The 23,834-nt window shown below is 39.4% G+C and overlaps 1 protein-coding gene across 4 annotated transcripts in view; it reads left to right on the top strand.

The window, feature by feature from the left end:
• Positions 1-8,826: 8,826 nt before the first annotated feature.
• The window catches only part of Nipa2 (NIPA magnesium transporter 2), a 23,015-nt gene continuing 8,007 nt past the window's right edge, over positions 8,827-23,834 (top strand). The window contains exons 1-5 of one of the 4 annotated variants that reach the window (XM_055607494.1): positions 8,827-9,255; positions 9,774-9,894; positions 13,558-15,152; positions 21,880-22,111; positions 23,512-23,568. In XM_055607494.1, coding sequence (XP_055463469.1) covers positions 21,973-22,111; positions 23,512-23,568 — 196 coding nt within the window. In that variant the 5' untranslated portion in view covers positions 8,827-9,255; positions 9,774-9,894; positions 13,558-15,152; positions 21,880-21,972. The remainder of the gene's footprint in view (positions 9,256-9,773; positions 9,895-13,557; positions 15,153-21,879; positions 22,112-23,511; positions 23,569-23,834) is intronic. The other 3 variants (XM_055607495.1, XM_055607493.1, XM_055607496.1) reach the window with 3 other exon arrangements.

The following is a 23,834-nucleotide window of genomic DNA, read 5'->3' as shown; positions in this document are numbered from 1 at the left end:
GGCTCTGTGGTATGCTAAAAGACAGGTAGTCATATGTCCCTTCTCCCAGGGGTAAGAAAACAGCTCTGGAGGAATACTGGCTTTTGTCTAACTGCCACATTTGGGGAAAAGAAATTTCTCTTGAACCTGACATTTATTACTTATGTATCTGTCTTAGAGAATGTATTTGTTTCTTTTCTGTTACTGTGATAAAATACAATTACGTTAAGGACCAGCAAGTTTATTTTGGTTTAATGAAATAATTTATTTTAATTTACAGTTCCAGGGGGATAGAGAGCTCATCATGGGGGGTGATGTGGAATGTAAGTAGAGCAGGGAGCTGGCTGATCACATTTTTATTTTATTTTATTTGGTTTTTCGAGACAGGGTTTCTCTGTGTAGCCATGGTTGTCCTGGAACTCACTCTAGACCAGGCTGGCCTCAAACTCACAGAGATCCACGTGCCTCTGCCTTCCAGTGCTGTGATTAAAGGTGTGCGCCACCACCCATTTTAATCACATTGTTAAATCCGTACATAGGAAGCAGGGAGAATGTGCAGAAGTAAGACAAGGCTATAAACTCTCAAAGCTTACCCCCTGTGACATAATTTCGCTCCAGCAAGTTTCCATCTCCTAAAAGTTCTATATTTTTCCCAAACAGTACCACCATTCATGGAGCAAATGTACAACTACATGAGCCTACCGGAAACATTCCTCATTCAAATCTCCACATATGTAGTTCAACTTCAAAAGCTCCCTTACTCTCTTGTTAAGAGTTTTAACACTGTTCAAAAGTCCAAAGTCTCTTCTGAGACTCAAGGCAATCTCTTTTTTGTTATTGTTTTGTTTTGTTTTGTTTTTCATGACAGGGTTTCTCTGTGTAGCTTTGGCTGTCCTGGACTCGCTTTGTAGACCAGGCTGACCTCAAACTCACAGTGATCCTCCTGCCTCTGCCTCCCAGAGTGCTAGGATTACAGGCTCAAGGCAACCTCTTAACTGTTACCCCAGTTAAAAAAAAATTACATATATGTATAATTAATATTAAAAGGGAGAGAATACACATTCCCATTGCACAAGTAGGAAGGGAGACGTAGTGAGGAAAGTCCGGATCAAAGGGAGACTGAAATCCCATTGGGGAAACACCAAATCTGTAGCTGCATGTCAGTATCTGGGTCTTCAGTTTCAAAGAGCTTAGATATTCTACCTCTGCAGTTTTGTTCTCCAAAACACAAATGTCTCTCTTGGGCGGGTCCTACTCCTTGTATGTAGCTCTCCTTGGCAGATGTCTAACAGTTGTGGGATCCCCAACATCTTGGTATTTCCATCTTAATATAGGCTTCATCATCACAACTTCACTAAGTGGCCTCTCAGGGACTCCAACCTTATCTACATGGCTTGGCCTTAGTGAGCCTCTCAGTATGTGAAGGAAGAACCTCAAACCCCTCAACTTTTTATCTTCCATATTTCTAAACCCAGTACCATGTGGACAACATTGCTAGATTTGGTTACCATTAAACCTGAATCATGAGGAAAAAAGACCAAACCCATGGTTGTCCAAAAAAGCAAGCTGTATTTTGGTATGCATCTGGGACTAGCTAGCTAGCCACTGTCTTACCCTAAGTTGGGTCTTAAGAGAGCAGCCCCTGCTGACCCCTTGAAGTCCTTTTTATGGGAAAGATAAGGTGTTCACAGGGGTAAGAGAAGTGTTGTACATTGTTAGAAAGATACAATGAGGGGCTAGAGAGATGGCTCAGTGGTTAAGAGCACTGCTACTCTTCCAGAGGACCTGGATTCAATTACCAGCACCCATATGGCAGCTCACAACTGTCTGTAATCAAGCACCAAATGATTTGACATCTTCCTATAGTCATACATGCAGGCAAAACACCAATACACATAAGATAAATTATTAAAAAAAGAAAGATATAATAAAAGGGAAGGAACAAAAGTAAGGATGTACATCATGTGAATGGAGCTGTAAGCAGTTTATATTAGCTCCAAGAAACAAAAACTTATTCTTAATTACAAATAGAAACTTTAACTCTCAGGGACCTAACACAAGGATAAACAGGAACTTATTCTTTAACTACAGCAGAAATCTAACCTGCACAGGACAAACAGAAACAATTTCTCCTCCTCCTCCTCTACCTTTTCTTCCTCTCTCTCCCTCTCCCTCTCTCTCTCAATAGGGCTTCTCTGTGTAGTCTTGGCTGTCCTGGAACTAGCTCTGTAGACCAGGCTGGCCTTGAACTCAGAAATCCACCTGCCTCTTCCTCCCAAGTGCTGGGATTAAAGGCATGGGCCACTACCTCCTGGCAGGAACTTAATAATGGATAGAAACCCTAACTTGAAAGGACTTAACATAGAACAAACAGGAACTTATTCTTAACTGTTTTAACTGCAAACATAACCATTAACCTGCCAAGGTATATTTCTTCTTGTTTTGGCCTCCCATTAATGTGCAAAGTATATTGTTCCTGTTTTGTTCGCATAATACCAGTTTAGGATGGAATCTTCCCCACCTTGTACTACAGTAACAGAAGTTTTTGTATGCTGATGCTTTCAAGGAAGCTTGCCCTGAGGGAACCATTCTTATTCTAATGATGAGTAGCAGACTTTTCTCTAATGGCACTAGTCTCCTTAACTATTACAGCCACCTTTTCAACACAGGACTTGGTAGTAGCTTTAAGCTTTCTAGTGCTCCTTTCCTCTCCAAGGTGCACACTTTTCATTTCATTCTGCTCCGCTTCTTGCTCCTTTTCATAGTAGGTGTGCATAAGAGTGTTAGAAATTGGGTTGGCGTTGTAAAGGAAGAAGTCATGACTCAAATTGAAGTGTCCCCATAAGGCAAAACTTTATTCTTAATCAAGTACAGAGAAGAGAAAGCACACATGAGAAGAAAGTGTATTTAGATTTTATTCTAAAGCAGGTGATTACTGTCTTTTCCCTCATTGGAAGGTCCAACACCACTCTGGAGATTGGCTAGTTCAAAAAGAATTGACACAAAAGAAATGAAGGAAATGAAGATGAGCCTGATGCCTTTGCACAATCAATGGTTTATCCCAGAGGATTAAAACCGTTGCATTAAAAAGTCTTACAAAGTAGGGGAGATACAAAGGTTTGAATCTTCTTAAATAGAAATTTTACAGTGTTTTTTACAAAAGACTTTTCTTTATAAGAATAATTATCAATAACTCTATCACAGACTCAATGTTATACTATCTTGAAATAAAAATAGTCAATTACTTAATTCAGCCTCATCATGAAAATTCTCAGGAAACAGGCAGAATACAGTCAGACTCCTTAGAAACATATCACAAAAATGGCCTTTAGCCCAGTTGCTAATAAAGTCCTTGTTCCCCTTTGAAGCCTCCTAAGCTGTCCCTTCACTTTCTGCATTACTCTTAGAACTGCTGTACTGCAGATTCCAATGACAAAGGTCCATTAAATTCTGCTTACATAAGCAGTTAACCTGTTTCCTAGTCTAAATCTCCAAGTCTCCCACATTCCTCCAAAAACTAACATAGGTTCTTCAGAGCAACAACCTTAATTACCTCATCCAAATTTCTGTATTGCTTACTTTTCTGTTGCTGTGATAAATTCCCACGACCAAAAGCAATTTAAGAGAGAGAACTTCAGCTTTTTGTTTCAGCAGGATAGACTCCATCATGGTGGGTAAGACAGGGCATAGCAGGAGAAGAAAGATACTGGTTGATCACATTTTTTCTCTATGCACATGAAGCAGAGTAGAAGCAGGAAGTGATGCTGTTGTCACCAGTAACGCATTTTCTCCAGCAGGCTCCACCTTCTAAAGGTTACATAGCCTGTCTAACCAAACACTGCCACCAACTCCAGCCAAGTGTTCAAATCCATGAGTTGGTTGGCATTTCTCATTCAAACCACAGCAGGAGGCATATCTATGATATGTAAAGGAATTCATCCTGTGAATTAATCTCCATGTTCACAGAAATGAACAACTTACAGAAAACTAGTTCTATTATTCTAATACTTTTTCATATTTTGAGTTGTATATTTTATATTTTAAGCTCAGAAAATTACAGAACCAGTCCAGGTGCAGTGGCGCATGCTTGTCCAGGAACAGTGTCCAGGTGCAGTGGCGCATCCGCAGAGGCAGGCGGATTTCTGTGAGTTCAAGGCCAGCCTGGTCTACAAAGTGAGTCCAGGACAGACTCTGTCTCAAAAAACCAAAAGAAGAAGAAAATGAGGAGAAGGAGGAGGAGAAAATGACAGAATAAAGCACATTTTAGTACTCAAAGCATCACTAGAAATTTTTCTATACAATTTTTGCTCTGTGTGTGTGTGTACACATATGTGCGCAAGATAAAACCAAGCCTTTTACACACATTGCATTTCTGTCACCAATGTGCTTCACCTCCAATCTGTTATTTTAGTTAATGGGGAAAATAAATATCTATTCACCTCAAATAAGGAGGATGCAGAACAATCAAAGAAAGATTACAACAGTGGATCAGGGTTACTTACAGGACTATGGACACATGGCCATTTCCATCACCCAACCGTCACAGTCTCCCACACACTAAGCTATTTTATATGTCTGTAAGTTTAGAGCTGAACAAATAGAAACCTGCATGCAAGACCCTTACCCAGTGTTAAAAGCAGTAAAGATGACTATACACTAAGACAACTTAAAGCATAACCAAAATCATACTTTGCCCTAATCAGATTCTGTTGGTCTTGGAAAACACTGTTCAGCTTTGGGAAGAATGACTTGTTTTGATTCAGGGTGCCATATAGAATAGCTTTAAGATGGTGTTACTCTGGCCAGGATTTGGACAAGTCCCACTATAGACTTATATACTACTATTACTTATTATTATCATTGTTGTTATTATTATCATTATTTGTAGTGGTGGTGGTACTTGGTATTGAACACACAGCCTTGGACATGCTACACCAGCATTCTACCATTGAGCTACATACTCAGCCTATCATTTTGAACCTTGACAGGGCTTTTTAGTTGGAAGGGTAGAGGGAAGAGTCAAGAAACAGTTTGAAACTGGGTAAATTCCTGTAATCATAGCATTCAGAAAGGATTAGGAGTTCAAAATTTCCTTCAGCTACACACTAAGTTCAAGGACAGCCTACAGGAGAAATTCTGTGTCAGTCATAAAACACCTTTGTATTTCCAAGAGAGAGGTTTTCAGCCAAGGATGTGAAAAGGGGCTCAGATTGGAACTGACCGTATCAATGGGTGACAAGGAAACCAAGTAACAAAATACAGGTAATTTAAGTAAAATAACGATGGACCAGAGGTAGAGGAAGGATCCAAATAACTTGCCTGTGTATAAAATTGTACCTTCTTATGTTTAGTTATTTGGGGATCTTGCTACCTTCTCTTCCCCTGAATTTGACATTTTGTTTGCAATAATAGTATGACTGTTTCCAATTACTACAGATTTTGGGGTTCACAGTAACATAGGTTGGTTACTATGCTCTGGAACTGAAAGCCCAATTCAGGTTTTATTCTGATTATGGGAGGATTAAATCATTTCCAAGGCTCAGGGAGTATCCATTCCTTGCCCCTTTCATATTTTAGAGTGCGCTTGCATTCTGTTATTCTGTTATTCCTGCCTCTTTCCTTCATCTGTGACCATTTGTGACCATTCTCCCATTGTCATTGCACATTACATAAAGTTTGTCATTCTTACCCTTCTCTTAGACCTTTTTGATGTTGGACCTACTAGAAAAAAATCAGAATCAATTTTCCATTTGAAGATGTTTAACTGTATCTACATAACATGCTCTATGATATTGCAGTTACAGGTTGTGAGGACTCTAATAGGGACATTGTCAAATGGGCATAATTCTATTTTCTATTTTACCAAGTGAGACACTTACTAAAAGCCAATTCCTATCTTACAGGATGCACTAGTGGTATAGCAAAGTTTACTTGAGTTATTCCTACTTTATTTTTTCCCCACTGCAGCAAATGTTTTAGAAAAATTCCTACTACATTTGAGGTTATCTCTGGCTTTGAGTAAACTAATATTGACTGAAACCATTTATATAATACTAATGTTTTAAATACTTACAAAGCCTGTAGTTCACTTCCCCATAATTCCCCAACAGCTCCTAAAAAAGCAAATTAGAGAAAGGGAAACTCTAGTGATAGGTGTTGCTGGTGGAAAAGAATGTGTCTATTTATTAGACATACTTTTTGTGGTTTTTTTTTTTTTTTTTTTTTTTTTTTGAGAGAAACTCCATCTCTATGTAACAGTCCCGGCTGTCCTGGAACTTACTATGTAGACTAGGGTGGCCTTAAACTCACAGATATCTGCCTGCCCCAGCTTCCTGAGTACTGGGATTAAAGGCATGAACCACCATGCCTGGCTTATACACACTTAAAAAAATAATATTTTAAGGCTGGATGTGGTGGTACAAGCCTTTAATTCCAGCACTCAGGAGGCAAAGGCAGTTGTGTCCCTGTGAGTTTGAGGCCAGCCTTGTCCACAGAGTGATTTTTTCAGGACAGGCAGGGCTACACAGAGAAACCTTGACTCAAAAAACAAAACAAACAAAAATTACTATTTGCTGAGTGTGGTGATGCACTCCTTTTATCCCAGCACTGGGAGGTAGAAGCAGGTGGATCTCTATGAGTTTGAGGCTAGCCTGGTCTATGTAGTGAGTTCTAGGATGGCTAGAGCAACCTAGTGAGAAGCTAACAAACAAACAAACAAAAAAACCAAATGCAAAACCAAAAATCTTTAATGAGCCTTGACTGTTTTTGTAGCAGTGACAAATAAGAGGTAATTGCTTTATTGAGGTCTAATTGGCACATAATAGGTTATAATCATATAGAGCATATAATTAATATGGTACATATGATGAAAATATCATCATGAGCAAAACTGTAAACAGTCATCATTTACTTTTGACACTTGAAACCTGCGTTTCTTGCCCATCCACTCCCACTTCTGCTGCTGTGTACTACTTACCATTCCCACTCCCTAGACTTAATGCTGGGTCATATAGTTGGAGCATATTTAACCTTTTTTTTTTTTTTTTTTTGAGACATGGCCTCTCTGTGTATCTTAGGTTGTCCTAGAACTTGTTATGTAGAGCAAGCTGGGTTGAACTACGCCTCTACCTTCTCCGTGTTGGAATTAAAGAAATCTGCCACCACACCTAACTATATTTAACTCTTATAGAAGCTGTCAGCAGGTTGTGCTACTTTATATTCCATCAACAACATATAAGAATTACAATTTTACTAAATTTTGTTACACTGTAACCACGCTGCCTTGAAACTCAGGCTAGTCTTGAACTTGTGGTAATCTTACTGTTCCTGCCTCTTAAGAGCCTTGAAAAATTAGCTTTTAGAACCTTAAAAGTATCCCATAATCACTGGATCAACATTCACAGAATAAGATATGGAGCATTATGCATTGGAAAAATGGTCTGGGCATTTAAGGAGCCTACATCATACTAAGTAGGCATGTGCATGTGTGTGTGAATGTGAGAGTAGCTCAAGGATTACAATGATGTAAGTAGATAAATGACATAGAGCAGTTCCTGGGATTGGAGCAGTGGGGAAAAAAAAGGTGCCACGAGTCAGTTCTTTTGGTTAAATTACAATGTTGATCCTACACACTCCCGTTCAAGTGAATCAACCAGTATTTTCATGCTAACCACCAGCTCTCTGGAGTTGTCTGTTGGTACCGTTATTAGTTAGTTATTGCTGCCTATCAATTCAAACCAAAATGAGACGGCAATCATTTATTCTTTCTCATATGCCTTGCTGATGTGGACCAACCTGACCCTTGCCTGCAGTTGTGAGTTAGCCAGGAAGTCAGGAGGGTAGCTTTGTTCCTGACCTTTTTCTACATTGTTACCTCCTGCCCACCAGTCCAAGCTTCTTACCAAGGTTCATTCTAATAACTGGCATTATTCTTTGGTCAACACCATTCTCTAGGACAATGCAGATTCAGGGAGAGTGGAGATGCAGTCACTGTAAAATGTGTGGACACAGGGAAAGGTGGAGAAAACTGGAGCCATTTTTCATTAATCTAAAAGACCGTCAAAGTCCAACTTGCCAGTCATGATTCTCTACATTCTATGTCATCTAGAAATTAGCTGAACCAGAGAAGTGAGCAAAATAAGACCCAGTTCCAAGACACTTGCGTGCCTGCTTGTCAAGTCCTCAGCAGAGGAGCTTTTAAATCAGCCAATTAGCAACTCCAGCTGTGTTTTAGGACATCACTTCCATAACATTAGAATAGGAAACAGGAAAAATATACTTGCTGTTTTTCTCTTTCAATAAACATATAATTCGTCTTTACAAGGATTCTCTCTCTTCCTCCCACACGGCAAACAAGTGTTCTTGAGATTAGTCACATCCTGCAGTAACGTGTTCAAGAGACCTTTACACCTGTAACCAATTTTCAGCAGGCCTCAATAACTTTTTCAAATTAGAAGCAGCCGAGGAAAGGCTAGTACTGGGTTTCCTGTGCATCCCGTGGAAAAGAACGCATGTCCAAGTGTAGCAAGACGGGCTCTTACCAAATCACTAGCCTTACCAAACCACAAACCTTTCCAAATTAAACAGCTCCCTTTCCCCTGGAAACCTGCGTAAGGAGGTTCCCGCCCACTTCCGCCCTTTGCAGTCAAACCGACGGCCTTAGTCCCAAAGCTCCCACGTGAACGCGCCCAGAAAATCGTATTTTAGATATGAGAGGCACAGGGCTTGGTTTTTGATCAGCTGGTGGGCGAAGGCCTCTCGGAAGATAACACACCCCTCGTCTGGGCAAAGCGAAGCGCCTGGAGAGGCCTGCGGGGTGGGGCCTGAGCTGTGCCCGCCCTACGCGCGCGCGGTTGCGTCACTAAGCTGCGTCCAGGTTCTCGGCGGCTGCTCTGGTGCGGGCGGAGGTGCTGCCGAAGGCTGTCCCGAGGTAGACTCCTCTTGGCTCTCCCGTGGAGGAGGCGGCGCCCACTGCAGTCCCGGATGCACGAACTTCCCGCGGGACGTCGCCGGAGGCGGTGGCCGTGTGCGCGCAGGAGCGAGCTGCCCGCGTGGGGGTGTGAGCCGGCCCCCGGGTCGCGTCCCGGAGGGAGCCGCGTCGCCCGCCGGCCTGCGGCTGCTCGAAGGTAGCTACTTCCTGTAAGCGAGCTCCAGAGCTGAGCTGCAAGGAGTCTTGGCCGTGTTGGACGGAGACGGGCCCCAGGGGCGACTTTCTTTTTCGCGTTGTTCCGAGGTGGACGCAGCTTCCCTTAGTGAGCCGCAGTGAGGAAGTCCATGGTGAGTCGGATTGCCATTCAATCCGGCGGAAGTCTGGCTGGTTGGCCCTGTCCGGTCTCGTGCTCGATAAGTTCTGTATATCAGTGTTATTTGCTCTCGTGAGTTTTTAGAAGATGGTTTCGGCTTGCTGTAACGTTTTGAGCATGCTTGTTTTAATTTCCCAACACTTAAGAGGGTCGACGAATCATCTTTTTCGTGCAGTTACACAAAACGCAATGTTTCGGGTTCATGCCTCTTTCATTTCTCTACTACTAGATTAGGACTACGTCTTAATTTCTGTTCCTTGAGCTTCTATATCCCATGTGCCCTTCTAATACCTTATTATTATATTTAAACCTAAAAGAGGAAGTCTGAGAGTAGAGAGAGGTCTTTTATTCCAGAGCTATGTGTAGAAGCTCAGTTGACTAGATTTATAGTACTTGCTAAGTGAAAAGAACATAGACGCCAGTAACTATATTTCTGAAAGTATTTAGTAATTTTCATTTCTTTCACCTACTTCCGTATTTTCTTCTTTCTAGGGTGGAACTACTCTGCCATGGTTAAATACTTTAAATGGGAATAAAGGATAGCATTTCCAAGAAAATGAGAATGAATAAGTCGTCTCTATTTTTTAAAAAAAAGACCACATTAAGCTTACATGTAAGTTAAAACTTTAATTTCTAACAGTGTTGTTAAGTAAGGTTGGAGATTAGGTTCTGTAGTATTTATAAGTGTGAGTTTAAAGTTAATAGCCAAGGAACTGAGATGGCTCAGTTGGTAAAGTGCTTATAAAAAGTCAAGCATGTAGTAGCATGCATCTGTCCAGTAAGCTCCAGGTTTATTTAGAGATTCTGTCTGGAAAAATTAGGTAGAGAGTGACTGAGAACACTGGGTTTTCTTCAGTTGCCCACAGATGTGGTCTCACAAGGGAAGTCCCCTCTCCCTCCCATGAACCTACACCCTATGTGCTGGTTTGTACACACAGGAAAAATTAGCTAAGTGTGAAGTTAAGACTACTAAAAGCTTTAGATGTCAGTAAAAAACATACAAAAATAAAGACTTAAGAAGAGAACTTTTAGAACCAGCTCTGGTGGCACAGCACTCAGGAAACTGGAGTAGGAGAGTTTGAAGATCGAGGCCAGCCTGGACTACATAGGGAGAGCCTTCAGCTTTAAAATGTTAAGATGATATGGCAGTCTGGAGAAGAGTCAGTCTGTTTGCTGAGTGGCCCTCTCCTGAGTTCCTGCATTGTGAGATGTGGTTTCTGTAACTGTAAAGGAGAAGTAGTCATATCTTCTGATATTTTGTAAAGTAAGTGGGAGCCCTTGTTACAGAGATAAGAAAAATGGTTCCACTTGCTTTGAAGCTATGTGAAGATATAAAATAATCCACACGTGACCAAATGGTACCCCTTTTTCTATAGAAATTAAAAAAAAGTTCCACCTAAACTCTGACTAATTCATCAATATATGTTGTGGTGTATCCAAGAACTTCTCCGTAGAGTGTGATCTGGTGATGGTGATGGGGTAAAAGACTTAGGTCAAAAGATGCAAGGTAACAGGTATGTAGAATAAGTTGTGAGATTTAATGTATAACATGAAGGTTATTGTTAATAAAAATTGTATTAGAGATTTTAAAAGTCCCTACTTGACAAACTACAAAGAATTCTATATACTTCTGTATTGTAGAACTAAACACATATTTCAGATTAAAACATACTCAGCTATAATATTTTAATTACCTAATTGTATTAATTTTGTGTAAATAAGTTAGAAGTTAATACTTATGTGACGTTCTATGGTGACTGTCGGTAAAAATAACTTGTGGCCTGGCAAAACAAATGGATTGCAGGTGTGTTTTTGTCTCTTGGCTTCGGGTCTTGCATACAGGGCTTCCACATGGTCTGATTTGTGATGCTCTTCTATTGTGCTAGCTCACCTAACTTAGGATCAACCCTAGTACCCAGTAGTCTTTCCTTTCCCAGAAAACAGCATTATCTCCTTTTATGTCAGAGCTTGCATTTGTATTGCTGCTTTGTTCTTTTTCCATCCCTTTCAAGTCTGCTGAGTGTTACCTCAAGGCCTTCTCCTTAACCCCTTAATGTACTTTATTTTTCACCACAGCATTTACCACTTTGCAGTGTCCTTTTATTTATTGTTTATCCCTGTCTCCAACTAGGAGGTAACTTTCATGAAGACGGGAGTTTTGGTCTGGGTTTTTTCTTTTTTTTTTTCTTTTCTTTTTTTTTTTTTTCATGGCTTTAACCCCTGTTCATAATTACATGATGTACTTAGAACATCTTTGTTAGCTTAAGTAAATGTGACAGGAAAGCCAGTTCTTCACTGAGAGCCACAGTGAAGAAGGTTATGATCTGTATAAGTAATCTTAATACAGGTTAGAAAATACAGAGTGGAGCAGGCTGAAGACTAGAGAATTCATGAAACGTAATTACTTTTGCTCCTGGAATTCAAACAGGTCTTTCTTACAAGACTGTTTTTTGATTGGGCCCCTTGCAATGGAGACAAGGTAAATAAACAAGGATATGTAGGAGTAGGTTAGAGTGGCAATACCCTAACCCTGGTAAGAATGCAGTGTATGTGAAATATTACGAAATAAGTTTCCAAGGTTAGGTATGAAACAAGTGAAGGGTCTTAGTTACTGGATTACAAAAGTAAGATTTTGGTAAATAGCGGGTAATCATTCTTTTCTTTTTTTTAAGTTTTATTTCATGTTTTTGCACGTTAACAATTACTAAACCCTAAGTTTTTAAGCAGGAGACTACGGTCAGCAGAGATGTTTTTTTGTCCCAGCTGACAGCACTTATGGTTTAAATTGGAATAGTGCCAGGAGATATGGAGGTACAGATCTGATTAATCAGAGCAGATGCAAGACCATGTAAAAGTGTAATACATGTGGCACAGTTGTCTCTCTTGTCCACTTTGGGTCATGAGAATGGTGATGACATTGTCAGGCCAATAGGAAAATACATGGAGTAGAGAAGTTACCTACACTGGAACCCTGGTTTTAGCTGCCAGTTATCTGTTGTGACTACGAAACAGCCACTGGGAACAGGAGAGAACGAAGGATAAAAACCTGCATTGCATCCTGGTTCTGCTCCCTGCTGGTGCATGACAAGTTATTTAATGTCTCTCCCTGTTTTCTCATTCCTGACCTCTTTTACATATTTTCTCAAGTTTTTATGGAAATGGAATGTGAGAAATTGTCAATTTTAGATATATATTTGAGTTGGTGTAATTTTGATGGTAGAGTTTCTTCTTTGTCAGTTTGTAAAGAAAGTCTTAGTGTAGGGTTCATATATTAGAATACTACTATACCCACTGCCCATTCCTTACACGTTCTCTATAGTATAAGTGAATACAGATCAAATTTGTTAACTTTTCGAAACATATTGCACTTTGAACATACATATACTGAAAGTTTACATGTTAAGTATGTAGAATCATACATACTTAAGAAATACATATATAATATGTAAAAATCACATACATAAATTGTGAAAATTTAGTTTGTTAAAATTTAGAGCAAGATTGAAATTACAAGTTTTAAAATATGCTTAAGATTTGAATCGTGGCTAGTCGCTTTAATTCCAGAACTTGGAGGGCAGAGGCAGACTTATTTCTGAGTTTGAGGCCAGTCTCTGCATAGCAAATATCAGGATACACACTGCTACATAGAGAGATCTTGTCTCAAGCAAAACAAAACAAAAAAATCTGAATTTATTGGGCTAGGTATGGTGGTGGTGTTGTACTGCTTTAATTCCTGCACTTTGAGGTAGAAGCAGGCACATTTCTGTGAGTTCAAGGCCAGCCTGGTTAATAAATCAAGTTCCAGGCCAGCCAGGGCCATACATTGAGACCATGTCTCAACACACAAAAATTAAATTTATTATTTTTGTATTTTTCATTTTCTGCTGTGTTGTCTTTGAACACGGAAACCTTTGGTGGAAGTTTCCGTGGGCTTTTGAACTTCGCCTGGTACATAATAGCTGCTCAGTACATTTACTGGAGAATCTCGTGTAAATGATAGTAACAGTTGGTGGCCATTCTGCCTGAGGCCTTCTTAGAAATAAACTGGGCAGGTTACCAACTGGAGCCTACCATCTTTTGCTTGGAAATCTAGTTGAAGTTAAATTTAGCAAGTTTTCTTTTTTCTTTCTACCTAGGCTGTGCAAAGACTGTTGAGTCTTATTACCAGCTTTGAGATGTACCAGATTTGCACTGTGTAAGAAGGTACACATGTAAAAGCTTGAGGAAGGTGTTAAGTGTCCTGCTCTGTTAATCTCTGTCTTATGTCTTGATACAGGGTCTCTCACTGAACCTGTAGCTGTGCTGGCAACAAGCAAGCCTGAGCAAGCCTGTTTCTTTGCCTTCTCCCTCCTGTTCCCAGTGCTGACATTATAGGCATTGATGACTTTTTTAAACATGGATACTAGGGTTTGAACTTGGATCCTCATTTTTGCTGAGCTATCTTACATACCTCCTATGTTGTTCTCATTCAGCTGTCAATAAGCTTGGCCCTGTCTTATAAAAAATATCTCCATGGCATCCGCTCAACTGCAGGTGGTTGACCTTCAGTTACAGAGAGTAGTAATAGGGTATGACCAGATCAGAGACTAGCAAAGCAACTCATTTATTTCAGGATATTCACACATAACGTCCTGCTACTGAACAGTAAGTCCAGATGAGATAATCCATTTTCATAATTTAGTGGCCGGTTGCTGCCTTAGAATTTTAAGACAAGCCTCCCATTCCTCCCCCAACTGGTATATTTCCAGAAGTAAGCAAACTGAAAAAGCAACCTTAATTCTAGAAAGCCTTTTAAATCAAATTTGTTACCATAAATGAGTGTTTTTGTGGGAAGCCACCACAGATAACTGTACAGAAATTTTAATTTAGAACATGGCTGCCCTAGCTAGAGATCATATCTAAAGACCTAAGTTTGTGTAATTTGGCTGAAATACAAATACGCCTTCAAATCCAGGAGACATGCAAGCAGATCTAAGTTCAAGGCCAGCCTGGTATAGAGCAAATTTCTGGTAAAGAAAAGCTTCGGTGCAGGAGTAGTGGTGCATGCCTTTAATCCTGAACAATCCTGAAGGTAAAGTTAGTTTGTAGAAGGAAGTACCCATGTTTGAAAGTGATGTTTAATCGAATGGCAGAAATAAAGATAAATCAGAGAAAGATTTGACAGAATAGGATATGCCCAACTCTCACAAGAAGAGAGGAAAGGGAAGGTACTTAAGGGACAATGCAAAGAGAGAAGAGGCAGTTTTACTGGTACAGTAATAGTCAGGTTGCAGAGAGAGGTTGAATTTGAGAACAAGCTAGGTCAACACGGAATGAGCCAGAGAATGAAAAGGAGCCAGGAGATTAGAAAAGACTGCTAAGCAGCGCAATTCAGAGGCAGAGAGAAAAAGCCAGATTTACTAAGTTAGTTGGGAGAGGAGTTTGAGCCAAAATAGTTGAGTTGTACCAGCCATCCCAGTGCTCAATAAGAACCTGAAAAGGGTGGATTTATTAAACAGTAAATCTCAGAGGCCTAGATTAGATTGTATGGTGGCTAGAAGCTTTCAGGACTAGGCCTAGGTTAGCAGAAGGAGGCAGTACGCCCCCAAGACAACAACTGAACCAGATGAATAAAAGTTACTTTTACAGGTAACCAAAGTAATTGTCTGTAAGGAGCTTAGTGGTTTTGAAGATGAAGAGGTTTGTGTTTTTTTGTTTTTTGTTTTGTTTTGTTTTTGTTTTTTCAGGGAACTTAGACTTGGCTCAGTGGTTAAGAGCACTGTTGTTCTTGCAGAGGACCAGCTTCACAACCATCTGTAACTCTTGTTGCTGGAGACCTGACACCCTCTTCTGGCCTTCGAGGGTACTGGCGACACACATGGATATATGCATGTAGGGAAAACACTTACATATAAAATAATTCTTTTAACATTTTTTTAAAAGTTTGTCTTCAAAGACAGATCAGTATTTGAGATTTTCTAAAACCACATATACATGATTGAGTCATCTTGCCCCCCCCAAACCCTCTCAACTTTGTATAGTATACAGATAAAAATAAAAAGAAAAGGGAAAATAGATTTTAAGCAGTGTCATGAAACTTTAAATTGTGAAGGAAATTTTTATATAAGGCATAATAGATGTAGGAGCAATTAACTTTTTTTTTTTACCCCCTTGAGACAGGGCTTTTCTGTGTAGCCTTGGCTGTCATGGACTCACAGTGATCTGCCTGTTTCTGTCTCTCTGAGTGATGGGGTAAAGGCATGTGCCACCACACCCTGCTAAGAATTGGCTTTCATTAACGTTAGAATAAAATGAAAGGCTTTCTAGATTAAGGTTGCTTTTTCAGTTTGTTTACTTCTGGAAATATACCAGTTGGGGGAGGAGTGGCAGGCTTGTTTTCAAATTCTAAGGCAGCAACCAGCCACTAAACTAAGAAAATGAATTATCTCATTTGTACTTAAATGCATAAAAGCATTATTTTAATCACCCCTTAATCTTATTGGGTAGGGGGAGTCAGTTCTCACTTCACCACCCCGACACTGGGCATTTAAGATAAACAGCAGTGTCTTAGTTTCTTGTACTCAAACCAGAGAAAGAGAACATTGTACACACCATGCAGAGCCTCATGGGTGTGGTATTAGAATAGGATAAAGAATTTGGGAAGCAGTCTTTTTAATCAGAGGAGTATCTTGTGGTTCCTTAAAGAGTTGGGATGGTTTGATTTGGTTAAGTTCTTAGGCTGGCAAAGTACTGAAGCTCATTATGGGTTATAAACAAAACAGTGCCTGGTTACTGTGATAAAGAAATAGTTTAAATTTGGAATTTTTATTAACAGAAGCTGAGTGTGGAGAGAAATTTGTGGTCAGACAGTTCAAGGTTTTTCTAGCTGAATCAGACAAGGCAGGAAATATTGGTGGTGTTTGTTTATATTCATTTTTTTTCATACTGTGGCTGGCTAATTTTATGTCAGTTTGGCACAACCTAGAACATTTTGCAAGAGAATACCTCAGTTGAGAAAATGCCCTTCCTAGATTGGCCAGTGGGCAAGATGGTGGTCCATTTTCTTATTTGTGGTAGATATGGAGGGCCCAGTTGGCTGTAGGCCATGAACCCTCGGGGCTCGTGGTCCTGTAAGAAAGCAGGCTGAGCAAGCTAGTTAGCAGCACTTCTCCAGGCCTCTGCATCAGTTTGTACCTGTTGAGTTCCTGCCCTGACTTTATTTGATAATGGACTGTGAAATGGAACTGTAAGCGAAATAAACCCTTTCCTTCCCAAAACCTTTGTGGCTGTAGTGGTTTATCACAGCATGAGAAAGCCTAAGATACATAATACATTTTGATCATATTCTTTCCCCTCCTACCACTCCTCTTAGATTCCCCCAACTTCATATTCTTGTTGTCTGTCTCTGTCTGTCTCCCATAGCAATAACCAAAACCAATTTTAAAAAACCAGAAAGACAAAACAACAAAACACACACAAAAAAGTCCATTTTACATTGGCTAACTGCTCCTAGATTGTGTTTGATATACATACTGTAACTCCATTGGAGAAATCTGACTTTCTTCCCCTTCTCAGTGCTGGGATTTTGTCTGATTTGAACTTGTGAAGTCTTGTGTGTGTAATTACAGTTTGGAAGTTCATATCAGTATCAGCCCTGTTATGTCTAAAGATGCTCTTTCCTTGAAGTCATCCACCACTTCTGGCTCTTAAAACTCTTCGGAGCCTAGGTGTGAGCTAAGTGTAACAGCTGTGGGATTCCTTGAGGGCAGCCCTTCTGTGAGGGGAGTCACAGAGGCTTGTCTTTTTTTTTTTTTTTTTTGAGACACGGTCTTACTATCCCAGGTTAAACTCAGAACTTGCAATAATAATGATTTTTTTCTATTTGTTTATTTAAACACATTATAGCCGATCACAGTCCCCCCCCTTCCTCCCAGGCCTACCCTTATGTCCCCCCCAGCCCTCATTTCTCTGCTCCCTTTCTCCTCAGAGAAGGGAAGGACCCACCCTGGCACATCAAGTCAAAGCAGGACTAGAGCATCTTCTCCCGCTGAGGCCAGGTGGGCAGCCCAGTGGTGGGAAAGGGATCCAAAGGCAGGCAACAGAGACAGCCCCCACTACAGTTGTTAGAGCACCACATGAAGAACAAGCTGCACATCTGTTACATATGTGTAGCATGCTCTTTGGTTGGTGATTCAGTCTCTGGGCCTCCATGGGCCCAGGTTAGTTTACTCTATAGGTCTTCTTGTGGGGTATTAATCTGCTAAGCACATTAATTTTATAAAATCATGTTCTTGGTTAGAACTTTTTCATACAGGGTGTGATGATTTCACACCCCTTATTCCAGTCTTGCCTCTTACCACCCTTCCCAATGGTATCATCAAATAATCCCCTGTCTCCTTTCATGTCAGTTATTTATTATTAATAGCTTTTGTTAGTTTGTACAATAATGTTTCATTATCACATTTTCATATAAATATATTCTGACTTTCTATTACTCTATAGTTATCCTTCCTCTTGCCTTTTGATCACTCTCCTCTTCCAAGTAGTTCTGTTCTCATCACACACATGTACACAAAAAATAGATTCTACATACAAGAGAAAATGTCTTATTTTTCTCAGTACCCTTTTTTGCTCCCCATTTCCTTCTTTTTTTTTTTTTTTCTCCAGGTAATCCTCTCTAAAAAAATTTTTGTCATATATGTGTCTGTGTGTGTGTGTGTGTGTGTGTGTGTGTGTGTGTGTGTGTGTAAATTAGAAGACAGCAGCTGTCCACCTTGTTATGTGACAGGAGTGTTTTTATGATGTGTGTTTGTTTTGGTGTTCTTCCAGAAACAGGATTTTTTTTTGTGTAGCTCTGGCTCTCATCAAACTCACTTTGTTGACCAGGCTGGCCTTGAAATCAGAGATTCACCTGCCTCTGCTTCCAAAGTGCTGGAATTAAAGGTGTTTGCCGCCACCGCCATCCCAGACTCTGACCATTGTCATTGCATTTTGCTCATATCTAGTGTTACTACTTCCTGGCCTAACTTTGATATTTTTCAGTTCTCAAGTTTATAGGCTTTCATGATTGGGTTCCATATTACAATACTGACCTACTTGATGAAACTGTTTATTACATATTAATGGCCACTTCAGAATAGATAGTTTTTTAGGGGCAATTAATATTCATTCTATTCATCTGTATTGATCTAGAAAACATGAAGCATACTTTGGAGTTGCCAGAGAGCAACTTTTATGTGGGCATAAAAGGCCAATAATTTGCTTTAGGCGGCTTGCTTATAAACAAGTAAACCAGGCATGCTGAGTGTGATGGGAACAGTGTAAGCAGAGTTCTTTTTTAAGAAATTCTGATAGTGTATAGAAATCATTTTCCATCTTGATCAGAAATCCTACATCCTTCCCTGCATGTGTTTCTGTATGCATGCATCTCTGTAGCTAGTGGTTATGTCAGATTGGGCATAAGGAAGTTATGTTTAAACTTGAGGTGAGAGGTGTTTGAGCACATAGAGCAGTACCTTATATTGTTTAGTGTTTTTCTTTTCTTACATGTATCTGTTGTAATTGGAGACTGACAGTCTCCAAACTCTTCACCTAGGACTTTACTTTTACATCTTGCCTTAGGAGCTGCAGAGGGAGAACTAGAGTGCCCTTGGAAGAGCAATACAAGAAGTGTTTTGTATAGGTGGCAGCTGTTCATTGAGTAGATGAGTGTTATACTGATGCTGCTGCCTTACCTGTTCTCCTTCAGAGGATGGACATTATCTTACACTGTTGGGGCAACTTTGCTTTGGGGACTTGATAGTGATTTTTGCCCTGACATTCCCGCAGCTTTTCAGTATTGAAGGTGTGTTTTAAAACATTTAATGTGGAAATACTAAGCCATGCACAAAAGTTTCTACATGCAGATCTTTATTTTTCAGAAGTCAGGTGAATACTGGGTATGGTAGCTCGCTCATACCTTATAATCCCAATATTTGAAATGCTAACACAGGAGCTGTAATGCAGTTTTGAGGACAACCTGGGATATAGAATAAAAGCCTCAAAAATTAATAAAGTTCTAAAAAATTAAAATAAGTAAAAAATGTTGGTGGGTTTTGTTTGATTTTGTGCAGTACTGGGTCTCAAGCCTAGGGCTTTACAGCTAAGCCCTATTCTCAGTTCCCATGCTGGAAATTTTATATTTATTGTACAAAGTCTGTTGAAATATTTAAGTCAGTTACCTTAGGGATACATAGGAATAAACATCATTATAGCTCACAGGTTGAATCAGCTGTGATAATTCTGTATATTTCCCTGTGTGTCCTCAATGGGCACTGTGTGGTATGATCTTCACAAGGTGTATTGGTCAAGATTCTCTAAAAGAACAGAACTGTTTGAATGCATCTATTAAAAGAGGATTATTACTATTTTTAGTTTTTCTTTTTATGGGTGTTTTGCCTGTATGTATATGCACTGCATGTGCCTCTGGTGCCCATGGAAGTTAGAGGAGGGTACCTAATTTCCTGAAGGCTGTGAGCCACCATATTGATACTTGGAATCAAACATGGGTATTCCTTTGCAAGATGTCTTCGTTTGAGAGGGAGGGTCTCATGGGAGGGCTAGAAGGGAAAAAGGGAAGTTCAGAGAAGTGATGTAGTTATGTATCAGTTAAAAAATAAATTAAGGTAGGCAGTGGTGGTGCACGCTTTTAATCTTATTTCTCAGGAGGCAGAGGCAGGTGGCTTTCTTCAAGTTTGAGGCCAGCCTGATCTATAGAGCTAGCGTCATGACAGCCAGGGCTACACAAAGAAACTCTGCCTTAGACAAACAAACAAAAAGAAAAAAGGAAAAGAAAAATAGGGGAGGGGGAACCCCAAACAAAACTGAAATCCAGAGTAAGACAGACAGATGTACGGGGGTGGGGGGTGGGGCGGGACACAAACAAAACCAGCTGGTTCCAATGTCAGTGAAAGAATGGCAACACTCAAATGCATGAACTTGCCAGAACAGATGAAGGCAAGCAGATGAAAAGCAGTTTCTTCCTTCCATGTTCTTTTATCTAGGCTGCCACCTTATGATGTCACCCATGTTTATGGTGGGTCTTCCTGGTTCACATAGTCTGATCAAAGAAATCCCTTACAGGAGAGGCTGGAAGCTTGCATTTTTCTTGATTCTAGATGCAGTAAAGTTGACAACTGAGATTAGCTACCACATGTGGCAGGATATAAAGGAACAAGCAAAGTGTGTGGGATTTTTGGTCCATATACAGAATCGGAAATGTGCCACATACATTTTCTCCCCATTTACCAGAGCAGGCCTTGTAGCCAAATCCGAAATAAGTGGGATGAGAGGTATCTTATTGAAGTGTATGGGAGTCATAATGAACCTCTACTGGTCTTTTCCCTTTTTTGGAGTGCTACTAACTCAGTGTGGTAATATTGTTTATTGTTACTATAGTACTATTTTGTCCTGTTTGCCTCCCTGTTGAAGACTAATCAATATCAATTTTGTTTTGTATGTGCATTTGCATGGGTGTATCTTTTGCTGGGGAATTAAACCTAAGGCTTAATTAGGCATGTGTTTGGCCCTGAGTGCCTTAGCCCTTACCATTTTATTTAGAGAGTTAAGATAATATTTAATGCCTGCAGCACACATGTAATAAATACTATTTGAACAGAGGTATTATGGGGCCAAGTATGGTGGCATAGATCTGTGATCTTGTACTCACGAGGGTGAGGGAGGAATATTTTTACTTCAAATCCAACCTGAGCTGCATTAGTCTGGGATGCAGAAGACTGGGAAAAAGTATGTTTGGGTTTTTTCCCCTTCTGCTTATATACTTTAGTTTTTACACTAGTGAGATTCATGAGTTGGCTCACTGGAAAAGTAAATGTTCCATCTGTCAGCTGTGGGCTGAGCATTCTGGTGCCATGGTCCTTATGTTTTCTAAAGACCAACAATATTACATTCCATAGACATCTTTGTTAACATTGTTATCCTTTGCTAACAAAATAGTGTGAAAACTGCCTTTTCTCAGCATGTTTCCAGATAGGCTAAGTAGATAGATTATCATATACTTTATATGTCCTTAGAGATTCCTTTTCCATGCCCATCTAGGGGCTTCTCCCTTTGTTGTCAAAGCTGGCCTCAAACTTCTCCTACATCTACCTCCTGAGTGCTAGTATTACAGGTGTGTATTACCACACCTAACCTTATGCATATTTCTTAAAGTATAATATAAGTAGGAGAAAAATTTTAATATCTCTATATAGGGATAAGTATATAGATAAGTATATTGGTAACCTAGATTCATGTATTGTTATATTTAATTTTTTTTGTTCTTTTCCTAACAGCAGAATTATATTATGGACTATCAGTTTAAGTAGAAAATAGTTAAAACAATACAAAGCCAGAGTTTATAAAATTAATCCAAACTTGACTTTGTATTACATTACAATTTACCATAATTAGAAGAAACATAATAAGGTTAGTGCTAAGTTTAGATAGTATATTTGTTTCTAATCGATAGCAGTAAATACTGTTTTTCCTTTATAAGGAGAGAAATGAAGTAAATATTTGAATTGTATTTGGGCTGTCATGATCATTTTGTGAAAATCTCACTTTATTTTTTATCATTTAGATTTGAAGACTGTATCATCCTGTCTCCAGTACAAGCAGTTTTTTCTCTGTTCTGTGATCAATGTCACTCACAGGAACTTAAGTAACAAACGAAATGAGCCTGGGGCGTGGAAAATATGACTTTTATATTGGTCTGGGGTTAGCTATGACCTCCAGCATTTTCATTGGAGGGAGTTTCATTTTGAAGAAAAAAGGCCTTCTGCGACTTGCCAGAAAAGGTTCCATGAGAGCAGGTAAGTTGTGTCCTTAATAGGTATCAGAAAGTACATGTATATTCATACACTCAAGTTCTTTTGAGTATAGAAGACTGTTTTCATTCTTTGCCAATATATTTGAACTGTTCAAGAGATTTCTAAACATTAATGAGAAAAATAAGTTGTCAAAATCCTTAACTGCTTACTTCTGTAGTTACTGTCAAAACAGGAACAGGACAAGTGCAGTGCCAGATGAGTCTCCAGAGCTTAAATTTCGTCGTGTTTGTTCAAGAGAAAATGGGATCTGTGAATAGAACTAGGCTTTTATTAGAGACTTCTACCTTAAATTTTTTTCTTGAAGATTTTAAATTGCACGAAGGAAAAAATGGTTTTGCTTGGTTTGAGTATTCCACTAATTGACCTGAATGGTGAAGGTTGTTTCCCCTCAAATTGCTGATATGTTACTAGACTAGAGGATACTCAATGTAACCGAACTTGAGTTCAATCTATGGTCGGTCATCCACTACATTTCCCAGCATTGTGAGATATTTGTGCTTAAATTCGGTAGTCCTGAATATGTTTCATTTTAGATCTTATTGGACCACATCTTTGGCAGTCAAATGGGTCACTTTTCTTCCTGTGCTGTCTTTGTGGCCAGATCTAATTTAGGAATGTTAAAACATAAAACAGTCTTAAGATTTAATGGATAAGGGAGAAACATACTAGCTTTTTTTCAATAGTCTTTTAACCTTGTTCTTAAGGTAATCCCCTGTTATATTCCTAAAGCATAGGCTTGTAAAATTCATTCACTTTGGTTTTCATTGACAATGGCTGAAGTACCAATTGCTTCCTGACTTAGTTTGGTCAAGGGGAAAGCCAAGGAAAAAGTAGCTTTTTTCCTGGTAGCCTAGATTATGAGTAGTTCTCGGTCTTTGTAGGACCATAGTGTCTTCTCAAGTGGGGCTACATCTAAATAGCTTTCCTCTTTGCAGACTAACCCATTTGAAGTTGATCTACTTCTGCAATCTCCTCCTTTCAAAAAGAATCTTATTCTAATTCAGTCTCTCCTTGAACTTACTCTGTAGCCCAGGCTGGCTTCAGGCTTATAGATGCATCTTGCATCTTGCTTGAGACTTCTAGGTGCTGGGATTGCTGGTGTGCACCACTCTGCCCAGCTTTGTTACTTTTTGTTGGTTCATTTTTCTTATTTATTAAAGCTGCCTTTTGAAAAGGAACTAACTACAAGAGTTAAATTCTTTAACTCAAGAGGATAGTACAAATGTTAACATTTTGAAGAGTCTCCTGATCCTGGCAACCATGAAATACTGGAGAAATCTTATAATCAGATGTTTTAAGATCTGTGATTACGTAATAATTTTTACAGGCTTTACAAGAGAATGATAATCTTTCAAAGAAATAAAATATTTCTTTGTTTACAGGTCAAGGTGGCCATGCATATCTTAAAGAATGGTTGTGGTGGGCTGGACTGCTGTCAAGTATGTATTTACATATATTGTTGCAGCTCATATTTGCAAATTTTAAAACTTAATATTTTTGTTTTTATAAGTTAACTTCAAAGTAGATTTAAGACTATAAACGTAACTTAGTTAATTGCTTATTTATTTTGAATGATAAGATCTTAAAAACTAATCTGCTTAAAACATTTTTGATAAATATTGCCTTTAAAAACACTTCCAGGATCAGTAGGTTAAAAGGTGTGTGTGTGTGTGTGTGTGTGTGTGTGTGTGTGTGTGTGTGTGTG

Source organism: Psammomys obesus, unplaced genomic scaffold (assembly GCF_907164565.1).
Source record: "Psammomys obesus unplaced genomic scaffold, mPsaObe1.curated_primary_1811, whole genome shotgun sequence".
In the NCBI taxonomy this organism is placed as follows: Eukaryota; Metazoa; Chordata; class Mammalia; order Rodentia; family Muridae; genus Psammomys; species Psammomys obesus.
This window is presented reverse-complemented; position numbering and strand designations above follow the sequence as displayed.